Raw genomic sequence first — 15496 nt, forward strand, 5'->3', positions numbered from 1 at the left:
AAGCAGAAATAGGTCAACATCTCTGTTCCTCACAGCAGCTTCTGTTCCTCCATTTTAAACATCATTACTGTTTTCTGTCCTTCTGTCTTTATAAAACCAGCATCCATCCATCCGTCCATCTGGAGTTGCTCTATTTTGGTCAGATGATTTTTATTTGGTCATTATGAACAATAAACACTGCTTACAGCACACTGATCTACATATTAAAGCAAACAATGCAGAGGTCCATATGTGTCAAGCAGCAGTTACCATGATCCATATGACATCAGTACCTACATAGTTTTATACATGTGAATTTTATTTTAAATTGATGACTGAACAGGAACCACTTAATGTTGGGACTTGATGATGATTATACATGATTATGATGTATAACCAGAACCTGGAGACCCTCAGACATGTTCTGAATAGATCACAGAATGTGTCTGGGTCCACATCCAGGATCCAAACCCGTTAGAACCACAGTTTGTCCTTCGATCTGGAACTAGAGAGAAAGACATGAGCTGTTCTACTGGAAGCCTGAAGCAGAAATAAATCCTCAGAGAAACTGACAGACATGTTCTGCTGCAGGTTCTTCCAGATCAGGTTCCTGTTTATAACTCAGAGCTTCTGAGCTGTTCTCCAGGTTCTCTCCTGATGCTCCAGAGTAGACCTAAATACCAGAAAGTACTAACTTCTGAAAGTGGAGAATTTATCTTTTAACATGTCTGGAAGGGATCTTTCTATGTTTGTAACATTATGTTGATAGAACCAGAATCTCTGCAGCCTCCTGATCCGGTTCTCAGATCGTTTAAAGGACTGAACTGAACTTCATTTACAGACACATGAAGTTTGACCAGATACTGCTGATTTCTCACAGATACTCTTGTGAGGATCATTACAGGATCTATCAAACCAACACTTCAGATCACTGGCTCCTCCTTTCTCTCCCATCCTCACACAGTCTTCTCCAGCTGGATTATGACCTTTCCAGTCATCAGGCTCATTGCCACACCAAAACTTCAAACTAAGAGATGAAGAACAGAGAACAGGAGAAATAAAAACTGTGATTCTGGAACTAAACCAAAAAGTTTTCACTGCAATCAAACCTTTCATTCAGAGGTGATCCGTCCACCCACAACCAGCTGCCTTCTAGCTCTGAGTCCGTCAGTCCGATCCAGAACTTGTCCTCTGGTTCCTCCATCAAGCCTCTCAGTTTCTCCTCCAGGAACATCTGAACAGGAGAAGATGATGAAAATGATTCTGAGAGACGTTTCTGTGCTGACATGAAGAAACATGATGATGTGATGAAATCTGTGAGAACATGAACCTGCAGCAGAGTTTCATACCTGCTCCTCTCTGCTGTCTATCTTCACCAGGTCTCCTCCCAGATCTTTGCAGGAATCTCTGCTCTCATTCCAGGAGGACTTCATGGTGCTGAAATTATAACAGTTTCCTTCATGTAGCTCCCAGCCTGCTCCACACTTCAGACACGTCTTATCTTTAAACAGATCAGAACAAAAACTGAATCAGGTGGAAGAAATCTCTGTAGTCTCTGTCAGTCCATCAACATCATTAGAGGACAGAAATGGGAAAAAATATCTTATCCTGGACTTACTTGGACATAAAGGAGGTTTTGGACATGTTGGAGGTGGTGGACGTGTAGATATTTTAGTCATCGATTCTATTTTTATCAAAAGAGATTTAAAAGTTGTGAATTTTTGCAGAACAGCTGAAAAGAATAAAACTGTAACATTAAGAAACAATAAAAAATATTAGATCTGCATCATGTGCTTGAAATGAATTGAATCAGTCAATTATCAATAATCAATTAATAAACAATCCAGAGGGTTTTCCACAAAGAATCTCAAATGTTTCTAAGCTGAAGCTCCTGAAAGAGACATTCATGCTGTTCCTTTGAACCCTGACTGTCTCACCTGAGATATTTTTCCTCAGAGCTTCATTCTCCTTTTTCAGGGTCTGGACAACTTGGTTGTTTTGAATGTTTTTGAACACTGATGGAAGAAAAAACAGCTGTAAGCCAGTAAAAAAGGCTGATAATGTGAACCTTACAGGTTCCTTTTCCAGAGAGTCCACAGGCCACAGAATTAGTGGCTGAAAGTCATTCACCCACAAGAAGATAACAGAAGGAGAAACAGGACAAACCATCATGGAAAGAGAAACTCCTGAAACATCTACAGATCTGCAGATGGTGGAAGTGACTGTTGCTGAGAAATCCTATCAGTGTTTGGAGAAGGCTGGATGGAAGGACAGTACAGAGGGACAAAGGGAGCTATAACTAAGAAGACACAACAGTAGACTGTCTGTGGAGAGTATGAGCCAGAAGTCCCTCAGTTAGAGGAGAAAACATGTTCAGGGTTGATGGAGATTAACGAGGCTGGGATCCAAATGGAGCCTCAGATCCAGGCTGAATGAAGTCAGACCAATCACACTTCAAGGTTGATGAACTAAGGAAGAAGGTTGTAGAGACAGAAGGAGTGATTCAAAGTAGCAGCATCAAAAGAGAACAACAGGAGCCTGAGAAATACCAAAAGGTCGAGAGAAGTTGGAGAGAATCAGGGCTTCAGTGGTACCAGAGCTAATCGGGTTCAGAAACCCAGTCAGATATTATTTACCAGACAGCTGTGATGAAAAAATTATTATCAAGAAGCAAGATGCTTCTTTAATACAGAGACTGGTGTTTATTGAAGGCAAACAGCATTCAAGGTGCATTCTTCCCCAAATGGACCCCAGGTAAGACAAACCTTGTCTTTATAGGGAACAGATGTAAACAACCAGGAGGAGCCTCATGTCATGTATAACAGCTCCATCTTGGCTCCTGACCTTTAATCCCTACTACAGCCTATGGAGGCTCCAGCTCTCCTCACCCACTCTAAATTACCATCACCCCCCACAATTTGACACACACAGAGAGGTATTGAAGTTCTAAGAATACGTTACACACTGATAAACTGAACTCTGGTTAACCTTACATATCTGCAAACACAGGATGTGGACTACACACGGGCATTCTGGTAAAGGTGACAACATGTTATGTGCAAGGTTTAAATTTAGAAGTAGTCAATAATTTATCTTATTACAAACCCAACAGATAAAACATTTAATGGTTGAAAAGCCAACAGATAAAAAATAATCAAACTTACAGGTGACTCCAAGAGCGGCGAGAGAAGCTACCAACAGTCCAATAAGAACCAGCAGAACCAGTCGCTCTGAGGTGACCTTTGACCTCCCGCTGGACCCATGTTGTTGGATATTTGCTGCACAGTTTGCAGAGACTGGAAAGAAAGACATGTTGGCATTTAATGTTGTAACATCTGGAATTTAACCATGAAAACACTTATTTTATTTATTGCGTTCATTAAATATGAAAGTTTATATTTTTACTGAGGCATATTTCAGACGTTTTTATTGACAGAAAACAGACAGTTTGACCTTATCTTAAAGGTATACTATGCAACCGGGGTTGATTTTCCAGCGAGGCTCCCCCCAGAGGGCGAAAGTAAAAGTGCACTGTCGTAAAGATGCTCAGCTGTTCTGGTTCCTCCGTCAAGCCAGGCGCGGTTGTTTTGAGCTTAGCAGACAGGCGAACGCAACGAAAAGTGGAAAAAACGACAGTACAAACAATGACTAACACAGTGAAAGTATGAACATCAAACTTCCCGCAGCGCTATCTTGGCGAGGCGGCCGCCTCGCCAAACTCTCGCTACCGCCTCGCCATTAAAAAAATAAAAAAAATAAATAAATAATAATAATAATAATAAACTCGATATGCTTGCATGTTTATGTGACGTTAACACGCGGTTCTTTGTTGTTGCTTTTGCGCGTGCATATAGTGAATAGCATGGCAAAAACACATGGAGTTCTCGCCGTAAAGCAAGACCGACTCTCGCGGTCTTGCACGAGACTTCTGAGCCTGTGGGTGTGGGCCGAGGGCTCTTGCAATGCGGTACCGCGCACGTGACGTCACCGTCTCAAGAGCAACGCCCCTTTTGCCGCTTAGGTAGGGCATACAGGAGAGAACGCATACAGGAGAGAACGCACGGATAACAGATATGACCGACTTTACAGCCGTTAAACTTTCCCAAGACGATGTCCCAGGCACACGGATTACTGGTCGCACTGTCGAAGAACACACCAACCTTCAGCTCAAACGATGGCTTGAGGTTCGAGGGCTTAAAAAGACTGGAAAACTGGCCGAGTTGATGAACGGTAAGCTTTGTTTTTTTTTTTCCTGCGCGGCGATCATGGCTGCGTCGGCCGTTTTTTTTTTTTTGTTGTTGTTTGCAATCACCGTCCAGGAATGGGTATATGTTTAATGTTTGTCTCATTTGAAATGTTTTTGAGTAAGCCTGGTAGCAGGCTATCATGTTAGCGCCTGCTACCATGATAGCCTATATGCTGTCATGGTAGCAGGCGCTACTTTATTAACATGTCGGCCACCAAAATACTCTTACCTTGACTTGATGTCGCTGGAATTGGGTCAGGATGTTCTTCGGTTGTGCCCTTTCCTCCGACAAAATGCTTGCTACATATGTACTTGAATTTGGTAACTTTTTCCGGGTTGAACTGTTGTGTAGGCCGACCGCCCCGGTGTTCCAAGCGTACACATTTCTCCTTGGCAGTCTTGAAGAAAACATCCTTCATATACGGCCGATCAGCGTAACTCGAGTCGCTGTTGCACGTTCCATAGCAACAATGTTTAAAAACCATGGTTTTAGATTTGGAAAAAGCAGTCGTTTACCGAGTAAAACCTAGGCTAAAGCATGTCTCTTACAGCGAAACAACGGCAGCTTTCCGGAGTTTGCCCCACTGCGTACCACGTGATGTGACGTCATCGTGACGTTGTGTTTCTAAAAATGCGGTACCGCATTGCAAGTGCGGTATTTCCCCCACAGACCACCAGGGCGGCAGAGAAAACCTTTGTTCGACCTGAAATGACTCATTTAATCATCCAAAACGGTATGGAACACATTAATTAACTGAAAAATGTTGCATAGTATGCCTTTAAAGAATCTGAGGATTCCTGGTTGTTGTTCTGGTGGCCAACCTCTGAGCATTAGTTAGTAGGTATTGGTCTGGTTAACCCAGCCTTCAATAACCTGCTGTCACAGTAGTGAGCGGCAGCACTAGGCCTGTTAACATTATCCAAGCTGCAGGTTTTAGATAAACTTTGATCACTTAGAAACAACGCAACCCCAGAAGAAAAACCAAAACCAAAGCTGCGAATCAAAGGACAGAAGCTCTGTTGTGGTTTCATGATTATGAAACCCATCCTGAACCCGGATGGCTGCGTATAGCTATGGGGATGTATGATGGTCAGAGTTTATGGGTAGATACATTTATTGTGTATAACTCCTTATCCTTGTAGGGGTGTGTGGTCCCCATCTTCATCATCACTGGGATGTCTCAGCAGTTCATAACAGGACCACACAGAGTCACACACACTCATACCTAAGAGTAATTTAGGCTAATTAACCTAGCAGGCATGTTTTTGGAATGTGGAAGGAGTACCTGGTTAGAACCAACGTAATCAGGGGGATGGATGTTATGCCATTGCGCCATGTGAAAATTCAGATTGAATTTTGAACAACATGTACCATGGGGGGAGAAGTCGGGATGGGTTGTAAGCAAAAGGAATTTTACACATCCAGGCAGAGACAGTCCCTCACAGCAGGGAAGCCTGCCATGAGAGCAGACTACACCTCTTTCTTTCTTCCACTTCTTGCCTGGAGACGCTGGAGGAAAGGTTGGCTGGGGAGACCAGCCGCCCCTGCGTGCCTCATGGGGCTCAAAGACACACAAAGGGGGAAATTCTCGTCCTTTGTGGAGCGGAGGACCTGACTGGCATCGGAGAAACTACCCGGCCAAATCACAGTTAAGTCTTAACTTCTGCGTCATTACTACTCCGGAGCAAAGAATCCCTATGCCAAAACCAGCTTTGTTTATTCTTCTTAGCTGTTGCAGGAAAATGATTCCAGAAAACGTGGAGCAGCCAAAAGCCGACACAGGACTCAGTATCGCAATCTGAGCGCAAAAGCCGATCTCTGGAGTCGACGGTGCAGGGCCTACCCCGACCACGTTTCGGCTGGCCTCATGCCTGCTGGTGCCAAGCAGCTATCCCCTGCTTTCCACTGGATGGCCAAAGTGAACTGAACTCACAAGAGGCACCAACAGGTTTGGCAGAGAAACAAACAGGGAAAGTTAAATCGTTGTTTGGAAGGTTTGTGTGATGCGGTTACGTTGTGTTTTTAAACACAAGGAGCTAACCGACGTAGCTCCCGCTAGCATTTTTCGAGTCATGTCATTTCTGATGTAATTCAAGTGTGTTTTTATGGTTATAACAAACGTTATCTCCATAAGGGTTTAACACACTGATGGAATATTGATGTTTGCGTTATCCGGTGTACTCATTACGACGAAAATAAAGCCGGAGTTATTTTAAATTAGTGCCGAAAGTCTGCTAGCCTAAATGCTAGTTGCTCCCGGTAACTTCCAGGTATTTAACTAGGCTCGTTTCAAGCATAAGGTTTGTTTAGTTTCGCTCCACCATCGTTCGACAGTGCTATGAACATTATTAAAGCATTAATATGGAATATTAATGCTGATTTAAAGGCGTTTTGTATAACTTTAGAAGTAACAGATTTTAGCGACCGATCGCTACAGTGATGTTTCCCGGATGTTCATTTTATTTCTGTTAATAGATTCTTGAACTTGAAGGGAAGTTGTCACTCATTAATTCTACATGTGTGCATGTGTGAGTTTGCTGTTGAAAGATCACTAGTGCTTGAATCATCCCTTTCAACCAACGCCCTGATATCAGCTCTTGGGCTGATATTCACCAGACAATACCTAACAGACAGAGAGTTATTTATTAAACATGAAATAACTTTAAACAGTGTATAATTGCATAACAGGGAGAACATGAAAACTCCAGGTATAAAGACCCCAGGTGAGGATTTGAATGCAGGACCTTCTTGCTGTAAGGCAACAGTGCAAACAAATGCTCCAAGGTGCTGCCTTGATGGAAAGATGGATGGAGTTAAATCCAGGACAATCCTGGAGGAGAACCTGTTAGAGGCTGCAGAAGACCAGAGACTGAGGTGGAGGTTCAGCTTCCAGCAGGAGAACCAGCCTGAACATGCAGCCAGACATACTATGAGAGTTTAGATCAAAGCAGATTCATAGGTTAGAATGGCCTAGTCAAAGTCCAGACACAAATCTGAGACGATCTGCTGCTGGACCTGCAGCAAAAGGTGGTTCTACAAATTTTCAGAACCATGTATCCCTGTTCTTCCCCTTTGCAATTATGTGTTACTTTTTATAAGGCTGTCACATAGAACCCGGTCAAATGCTGTCAAGTTTGTGGTCGTAACTTCCAGACGTGTAAAGACATTTGCCAGTGTGGGCCTGCCTGCAGAGATCCGTCTTTCTTCAGGACAGTGAGGTCGGTTGGTGACAAACAGACTCACAGCAGAGCTCAGTAAGAAAAGCAGGAGTAACCCCCTCAGGAACCATCACACAGTAATAAACGTTAGACATGAAATTTCCTGCATCCGTTGCTGCAAATTGTGAAAACATCATTAAAAATAGTTCTATTGAGAAACTTCCTCATTCCAGCAAGCACTAACAGCTATTCGGAGAAACGTAGATTGGATCTTTATTCTGTATGACACCGTCTGGGGTTTATGAGTTAATCACACATAGAAATATTAAACAGGAAGTTAAATTATGATTAAACTCTTGATCATAGAGATCAAGAGAAGTGATGAAAACGCCTTATATTGAAAAATGTAAATTAAAAAACTCTTACTGCAGTTACAGTGACTTCAGGCTTTTATTTCCTCTGTCTGTTGATTTATTGGAGTATTTTTTACCAACCTGGTGGATGTTTGTTTGAGATCTTGACCTCAGAGTAAGTGCTTTCTTCAGATGCAACATTTTCTGCACAGAAACATCAAGATCTGATCGAGTTTTGTTCAAATTATGGATAAAACGTATCTTTAAACGTGACATAATAGATAGATGGGTAGTTAAGACGGAGCGATGCTCACCTCTGGCTCTTGATTTGTTGAACTTCACATCAGCGTACGTTACATCAGCTTCAGTCATGGTCCTGCTGCCCGTCTGAAGGACAACTACAGTTCAGAACTTCCTGTCAGCTCTTATAAGCTTTCTGAAGTCAGAAAAGACACATAGTGGAGGAAGGACTTCCCAGAATACACTAAAAGGAGAAATTACAATGCTGAAGGAAGTTGTAGAGTCTTACTATTACAGTGCAGTGAAACGCTGTTCATTAATTAATTAGATTTTCAGATTTTGTTTTTAGTCGCGTTTAAAGTTTCAGATCATCAAACCAATTTTAAGACTGGATAAAGACAACTGGAGTAAATATTAACAAGTTTTCAAATGATGATTTCACCACTTAAAGGGAAAAAGCTCCAAACTCGTCACTCATGAACATAATTTGACTCGGGGCCCCTCCTCCGGTCAAATCCCCTCCTCTAACCGCATTTCACTACGGATTTAGTTCAATTTGGAAGAGGAGCTGAGCTAAACCGGCTGAGATAAAAGCAATCAATCCTTTAAATGGTAAATTCAAATCTTCTAATTTTCCCAGTGCTGAATACGTTAGATCAAATTTATAGTATTCCCATTCTCAATTGACAATATAAAAATTTACAAAATGTTTTAAAAATGTACAACACGCAAAACAAAACAAAACAAGGAAAAAAGCTTTATAGATAAATGTGGATCAATGTGAGCTTCTGTGCTTTCTGTGTCTCTGCTCTGTCTTCTCTAAGCCCCAGTGGGTGGAGGCAGATGAGCGTTCACACTGAGCCTGGTTCTGGTTCTGCTGGAGGTTCTCCTCCCTGTTAAAGGGGAGTTTTCCTCTCCACTGTCGCTTCATGCATGCTCAGTATGAGGGATTGCTGCAAAGCCATCAACAATGCAGGCGACTGTCCACTGTGGCTCTACGTTTCTTCAGGCGTGAATGCTGCTTGGAGAGACTTTGATGCAATCAACTGGTTCCCTTATATAGGAAATTTTTGACCAATCTGTATAATCTGATTGAATTTGTAAAGTACCTTGAGATGACATGTTTCATGAATTGGCGCTATATAAATAAAATTTAACTGAATTTAATTGAATACACAAGGGGACCATGCTAGACTGGCAATCATTGTAGTATGCAAATATTGCACAAGTTGTTATAAAGTAGAATTAAACAATCTAACAGCAGTAGAGATGAAGGATCAATGGTAGCACTCCTTGCACCGAGGGTGCCTCAGTCGGCCACTAAAGGAGCTGTTAAGATCCTCCACAGTCCAGTGCAGTGGGTGAGAGATGTTGTCCATGATGGATGTGAACTTGGCTAACATCCTCCCCTCTTCCTCCATCTCCACAGAGTCCAGTGGGCATCCCAGGATAGAGCTGGCCCTCCTGATCAGCTGGTTCAGTCTCTTCCTCTCTCTCTCTGTGCTGCCTGAGGCCCAACAGGCAACAGCATAAAAGATAGCCGAGGATAGCACTGAATCATAAAAAGTTCTTAGCAAAGGCCTGCTCACCTCACAGGACCCCAGTCTCTTCAGAAGGTGGAGGCGACTCTGGCCTTCATCAGTATTATGGGACATCCAGCTTATTATTGAGGTGCACTCCCAGGTACCTAAAGGAGCAATAAATTATGTTTAACCACTAGGTGGTCTGTAGACCAAAACAACATGGTGCTTTCACACCGAACGCGGTGACGATTGAATTTCCATGGTGTTGACTGCTCTGCATTTCACATCACCACAAGTCCCTGCATCATCAAATAGGAGAAGCTCCTATCCGCTTGTCTGCTCAACTCAACACGGCAGATTGTGATTCTACCGAGCGAGTCACAGTGCTACATTTAATGGGGAGAGCAGAATAACAACGCCAGCGTCCCTGCTACGGACCTTAGGGCACCCAACTCGGCTGAAGAAGCGCAGACGCTTGCTGTGGCCGCCATGGAGCTCAGACAGAAGCACCGGAAGAGCAGCAGGACAGAGTAGAGCAAGAGGCTGACAAGCAAAGCAGCGCAATGCTCTAACCGCGCGGATTTCACCATGGACCACTTCACAGTTACTGACCGGAGAGCATATTCGTAAAGGACAAAAACACGGCAAAACAGCCTCACCTTTGGGAGGAACTTTTCTAGGTAATAAGTAAGTGCTGTTAGCAAGAAAACATTTTGATCTGCTGGGGTGCCCTACGCCATGTCGCTCCAACGCTGCGCACCATAGCACGCATCTAACCCCGCATGAAATGTTTAACGGGCAGACCAACACCAGTGTCTGAATGGAGGCTGCCATCCAAAGGCCCGGCACTTGAACAGCTGCAAACAGAGTTAAAAACATGTATGGATCAACTAACTGCTATACATAGAGCTCTCTATCTGCAGGAAAAAGCCAGAGGTTCCAGTCCAGAGTCGTTGGTGAAGAGACCAGTGGAACCAGGAGACTTGGTGTATGTGAAGGTATTCAGACAAAAATGGAACAAGTGAAGATGGGATGGACCCTTTGAGGTCAAACGAGTGACTGTGACAGCTGTTCAATTAGAGAGGAGTGATACGTGGTATCATTTGAGTTATTGCACTAAAGTTCACACCAGAGACACGGTGAAACCAGACATTGGAAAAGACTGTGAACAGACAGGTAGCAGCAATGAGACTGGTATTAATGACTTTTCAACTGTGCAAGTTGGCAGAAGTGGTGGACCCAACAACGGTGAAGGTAGAGATGAATTTTCACAACCCGCAGCTGGCACCACAGAACCAGCCAACTTCAGTTCAACCAGGAGTGGCGACAACCGCGAGTAATGTGGGTCAGGACAATAGACGTCAGTCAGGTTCAAACACCTAAAACATTCATTAAACAACACAAGGAAGAGAGAGACAACAGAGAAGTTAGTTTTAAATCTTGCAAGGAGAACGCCAGAAGATGTGTTCAGTTACGTTTCCGACCTGTTCTGAAACACATCCCTGTCGCCTCTTACTTTTATTATCTTAAAGAGGGAGGGCCCTAGTTACATTTGCAGAGCTTAAGGAAGGGGGAAACATACTTTAGTGTGACCTTTGACATCATAAACTATCAGTTTCAGGTATACAGAACAACCTTGGCAATTGACCATTTAGTGACCAGGAAAGGGAGGATACACAGACGGCTGGGTGCAATTAATCACAGATAAAATAGAGCTTCACAAAAACAATCAACATTTATGGTGAGGCTTCAACTACGAAACGTCTTCAACTACGGAAAACAAGTCCAGTTGCTTTGTTTTTTACTTTTTTTTGGAATGACCATGACCTGGATGACTAAGAATCTTCACCAGCTTATGGTGAGGCTGTTTCTTGCACCAGGCCTTACTCTGTAACATAGAGAGAAATATCAGTTAAATGAAAAAACACGTTGGTGTCTGAATAAACTCAAACCTTAAAACCTTTTCAAAAGTAATGAGTAAATACATGATAAATGCAATAAGCATAGTAAATAAAAATAAAATCTAGAATAGTAAAAATAATTCCATCAACTTCCAGCAGTGAACTTTGGGACTAGTGTCCATAAATGGAAACCCACTTCCACAGAAAAAGACAAAGTACAACACAACAATAATTGGTTCGAACTAGTACACAACAAGGTTTTTGCCAGTTGTACTAAAGTTAATGACCCATTCAGGTTTCAAACAACAACATTAAAGTCTAAAAGGTTGCGGAATAAAAGAGAAGTCCATGCTCAATTTAAATGGAATGCTGGAATAACCGACACCGAATTATAGACAAAACTAGATACAGAGTTTGAGGTAAATATTTATTACAATACTAGAAAGTTGTTTGGAAAAAGTGTCAAGAAGGAAAATACAGCATATGGGACAGACCAGTGCTCTGTTGTTATACACATAAGGGATGATGGTTTTGATATAGAAACAGAAATAGAATCCCATTGGGATCCTGAGGACAATTATAAGTATGACTTAACAATGGGGAACCCAGAGAAGTAGCATCAGGAAAGGGTGTGAATAAATGTGAAATTATGTTTAGTAACTCTGTATATCCACATCTTGCTCTGAGGTTGTTTTATAGACTAGACTGAACAAAATGTCTGTCCAGTTTCTGAAACTTTACAGAGATGCTTTTTTGAAAACAAAAATAGAAAGCATCCTCCCAACAGCTGAGATCTTCAGATCCTCCTTTTGTCCCCGTCATGGCGCAGTCTTCTCCCTCTGGACATCCTTGGTCAAACCCTTTCAAGTCATCAGGTGCTTTTTACTCCAAAACCTTAAACTAAAAGATGAACAGAAACAGGTGTGACAATAAACACTGTTTCATCATCACACAAACCTTGTGTCTAATGGTGATTCGTCCACCCAGAGCGATCTGCTTTCTTCCTCTGAGTCCGTCAGTCCATTCCCAAACATCTTCCAGTGATGTATCTCACTCTTTTCATCAGAAACACCTAATCAGGAGAAGACGATAAAAATGACTCTGTGGGATGTTTCTGTGCTGAGATGAAGAAACCTGATGTGATAAAATCAGTGGCTGTCATAGTCTGGGTTTTGTTTTGTTTTATGATTAGTCAGTATACCTTTCTCTCTTGGGTTCTGTCTTGTTTGATTTGTGTTACAGCTTGTGTATTTTAGTTTACCCTGGCATATTATTTAGTCTTAGTAGTAGTTCTGGTTCTCTATTTACCTTATTTAGATTCTGTTCCCTTCTACTAGTCCTGTCAGCTCCCTCAGTCACTCCCCCGTCCTTGATTACTTCCACCTGTTCTGATTAATTAGTGATTTACTCAGCTCACCTGTTTGTTAGCTTATTTATACCTGGTTCTGCCAAGCCATCTTTGCCAGAAGCTCATCGCTCTTCCCCTGCCTGTGTGTCCCTGGACTCTGCTTTCTGCGATACCTGCCTGCCTTGTACCAGATACTGCAGTAAGACTTTTCTGTTTGCCTGCTCGTTGGTTCTACTATTCACCCTTGCAATAAATCCTTGGAACGTTAAACATTTTGTGTCTGGTTGAATACCGGGTTCACCTCAGAAATCATTACAGTGGCAAGACAATTCAAAGTGCTGTACATGAACAAAAAAAGAAGACAACATACAAAGGAAAGCACATTGCAGCGGAAAGGTAGCAGCAGACCAAGGTATAAGACAAGTTGGACTACAAACGTTAACATTAACATTTAAAGGCAACTCTGAAGAAATAGTTATGGTAACTGATGTTTTTTATGATCTGAGCTAGAGGGGGAATTAAGATATTGAATAGGAGCGGAACCAGGATGGACCCTTGTGGAACCCCAGATGTGATTTTTGTTGTCTTTGATGTAAAGTTACTTACTGACACAAAAAAAGTCTCTGTCCTTTAATTAAGATTTAAACCAGTTGAGTGCTGTACCATAAAACCTGAAAAGCTGTGGGTAGAACATCAATGGCTTTTTTTTTTTTTTGTGGCCACTGGGAGGTTCCTGAATGTGAAGCACAAAATTCTGAGGGTGATAGAATTTAAAATAGTTTGGCAGATTGCATAAACTGTGCTTTGAGTATGTATTCATGGCCTCCACATCAGGAAGAAACAATGGCAATGAATTAGGGTGGATGGTATCAAGATAATCTAGAATAAAAAGAGCCTGTAGGAAAAGGCAAGAGAGAGACAGGAGTTGGTCAGATCAAAGCAAGATAAAAAGTGAAACAAGCAAAAAGACGACACAAATAAAAGTCAGAGGAGTCAAAAATCAAACAGAGCAAAGTTGAGTGGAAAATGTTTGAGTTTCAAAGAGAAGGGGGATGTTTTCATCTGTTTAAATTAACCAAAGAACTCGAGAAGGGAATTGGCAGTATCAAGCTGGCACGACTAATGAACAATAGGGAACTGATCATTCATGCAGTTAGCAAAACACAGCAAAGACATCATCAAAATGATATTAGCTGGGGAAAAGATAAAAGCATATATTCCAGGTTTATTGGCAAGATTAAGAGAAGTCATTTCTGGAGTGGTTGGTATAACAATGGAAGATGTCAAACAGGAAATAAAAGTTTTAGAGGTAAAAAGATTAAAGAGCAAAAGAGAAGGAATTGTTGAAGATTTGATGTATGAATGAATGTAACGGTACAAATGAAAAAGAAAAGTGATAAAATCAAGGCAGAAGTTACAGTAGCAGGAAAGTTTCTAAATATGAAAGAAACACAAGCAGACCAGAGACATACTATCCTAAGTTCTACTGAAGCAATAGAAAATGAACAAGAGAAGGATTAAAGAATGGTTATTATATATGCCAATGGTATGCTAGGAGCTTAATAGCAAATGGAAAAGAACTCAGAAGATATATATATGAAATAGAAAATACCAAATGTAATATGTGTTCAGGAGGCTTGACTAAAACTGCATTTATAGTTAATGGTTACACTTCAATTAGACAAGATAATAGTAGTGGTAATAGTGGAGGAGGATTTGCAACTTTCATTAAACATGGAATAGTTTATAGGAAAATTCCAACCCCTAAAGAGTATGAATGTATTAGTGTTGAAATATTTAATCTTAAAAAGATAGGAAATATTAAGATAGTGAACTTTTACAATCCATGTAAAAACCAAAATAGTAATACATTCAATAAAATCTCAGAAACAACATTCAGGAGAGAAATAGGATACATAATGTACGGTCAATGTTCAAGAAAATCAGTGGGAAAAGAAAGTTAAAATCCCAGTTTTAGTAAGAAACCAAGAAATAATAGTGTCAGATCAAAGTAAAGCTGGTGTTTTGGGTGAGGCGTTTGCAGTTCATAGCAGAAGAACATCTTAAAAATATACATAATATTCTGAAGGAACAAAAGATCCAAATATTCTGTGGTATAGTTGAGAAAAGAAGCAGCTTTAGTTCAGTAATAGATGAAGATATACCAATGGAAGAACTAAAGCAATTAAAGGGACAGGGTATTAAGCTCCAGGGGAGGATAATTTGTGTTACGCATTGTTCAGACAACTACCAGATGAATCGTTAAATTTAGTGTTAAAATTATTCAATAAAATTTGGACAGAAGGACTTATTCCTAGAACCTGGAAAAATCAATCATTTTACCTTTTAATAAGCCAGGAAAAGATGCTACAGACCCAAATAGTTACATTGGCTGTGACATCATCAGGCAGATCATCCACTATTACCATCTAACATAGAAAGTACTCCTGGGTCAATGTGAGCTTCTGTGCTTTCTGTGTCTCTGCTCTGTCTTCTCTAACATAGAAAGTACTCCTGGGTCAATGTGAGCTTCTGAGCTTTCTGTGTCTCTGCTCTGTCTTCTCTAACATAGAAAGTACTCCTGGGTCAATGTGAGCTTCTGAGCTTTCTGTGTCTCTGCTCTGTCTTCTCTAAGCCCCAGTGGGTGGAGGCAGATGAGCGTTCACACTGAGCCTGGTTCTGGTTCTGCTGGAGGTTCTCCTCCCTGTTAAAGGGGAGTTTTCCTCTCCACTGTCGCTTCATGCATG

General features: G+C 41.5%; 1 protein-coding gene across 1 annotated transcript; it reads right to left on the bottom strand.

Moving 5' to 3' along the window:
- Positions 1-409: 409 nt before the first annotated feature.
- Positions 410-8326, bottom strand: LOC105923666 (CD209 antigen-like protein E). The gene is made up of 8 exons (XM_036145761.1): positions 8052-8326; positions 7879-7941; positions 3144-3275; positions 1917-1994; positions 1598-1663; positions 1329-1480; positions 1089-1213; positions 410-1006 (listed from the first exon to the last, which is right to left on the bottom strand). The coding sequence occupies exons 1-8, from the start codon at positions 8107-8109 to the stop codon at positions 811-813; spliced, it is 870 nt and encodes a 289-aa protein (XP_036001654.1). The 5' UTR covers positions 8110-8326; the 3' UTR covers positions 410-810.
- Positions 8327-15496: the final 7170 nt, after the last annotated feature.

The sequence above is a fragment of the Fundulus heteroclitus genome, chromosome 13 (assembly GCF_011125445.2).
Source record: "Fundulus heteroclitus isolate FHET01 chromosome 13, MU-UCD_Fhet_4.1, whole genome shotgun sequence".
Taxonomy (NCBI): Eukaryota; Metazoa; Chordata; class Actinopteri; order Cyprinodontiformes; family Fundulidae; genus Fundulus; species Fundulus heteroclitus.

What these genes read in the sequence shown, in the direction of transcription:
- LOC105923666 (XM_036145761.1), bottom strand. Translation starts at nt 8,109, where the DNA reads ATGACTGAAGCTGATGTAACGTACGCTGATGTGAAGTTCAACAAATCA. An exon ending in CTCAAACAAACATCCACCAG is followed by an intron (nt 3,276 to 7,878) that starts GTTGGTAAAAAA and finishes CTTTCTTTCCAG; the next exon opens with TCTCTGCAAACTGTGCAGCA. An exon ending in GGATCACCTCTGAATGAAAG is followed by an intron (nt 1,007 to 1,088) that starts GTTTGATTGCAG and finishes TTCATCTCTTAG; the next exon opens with TTTGAAGTTTTGGTGTGGCA.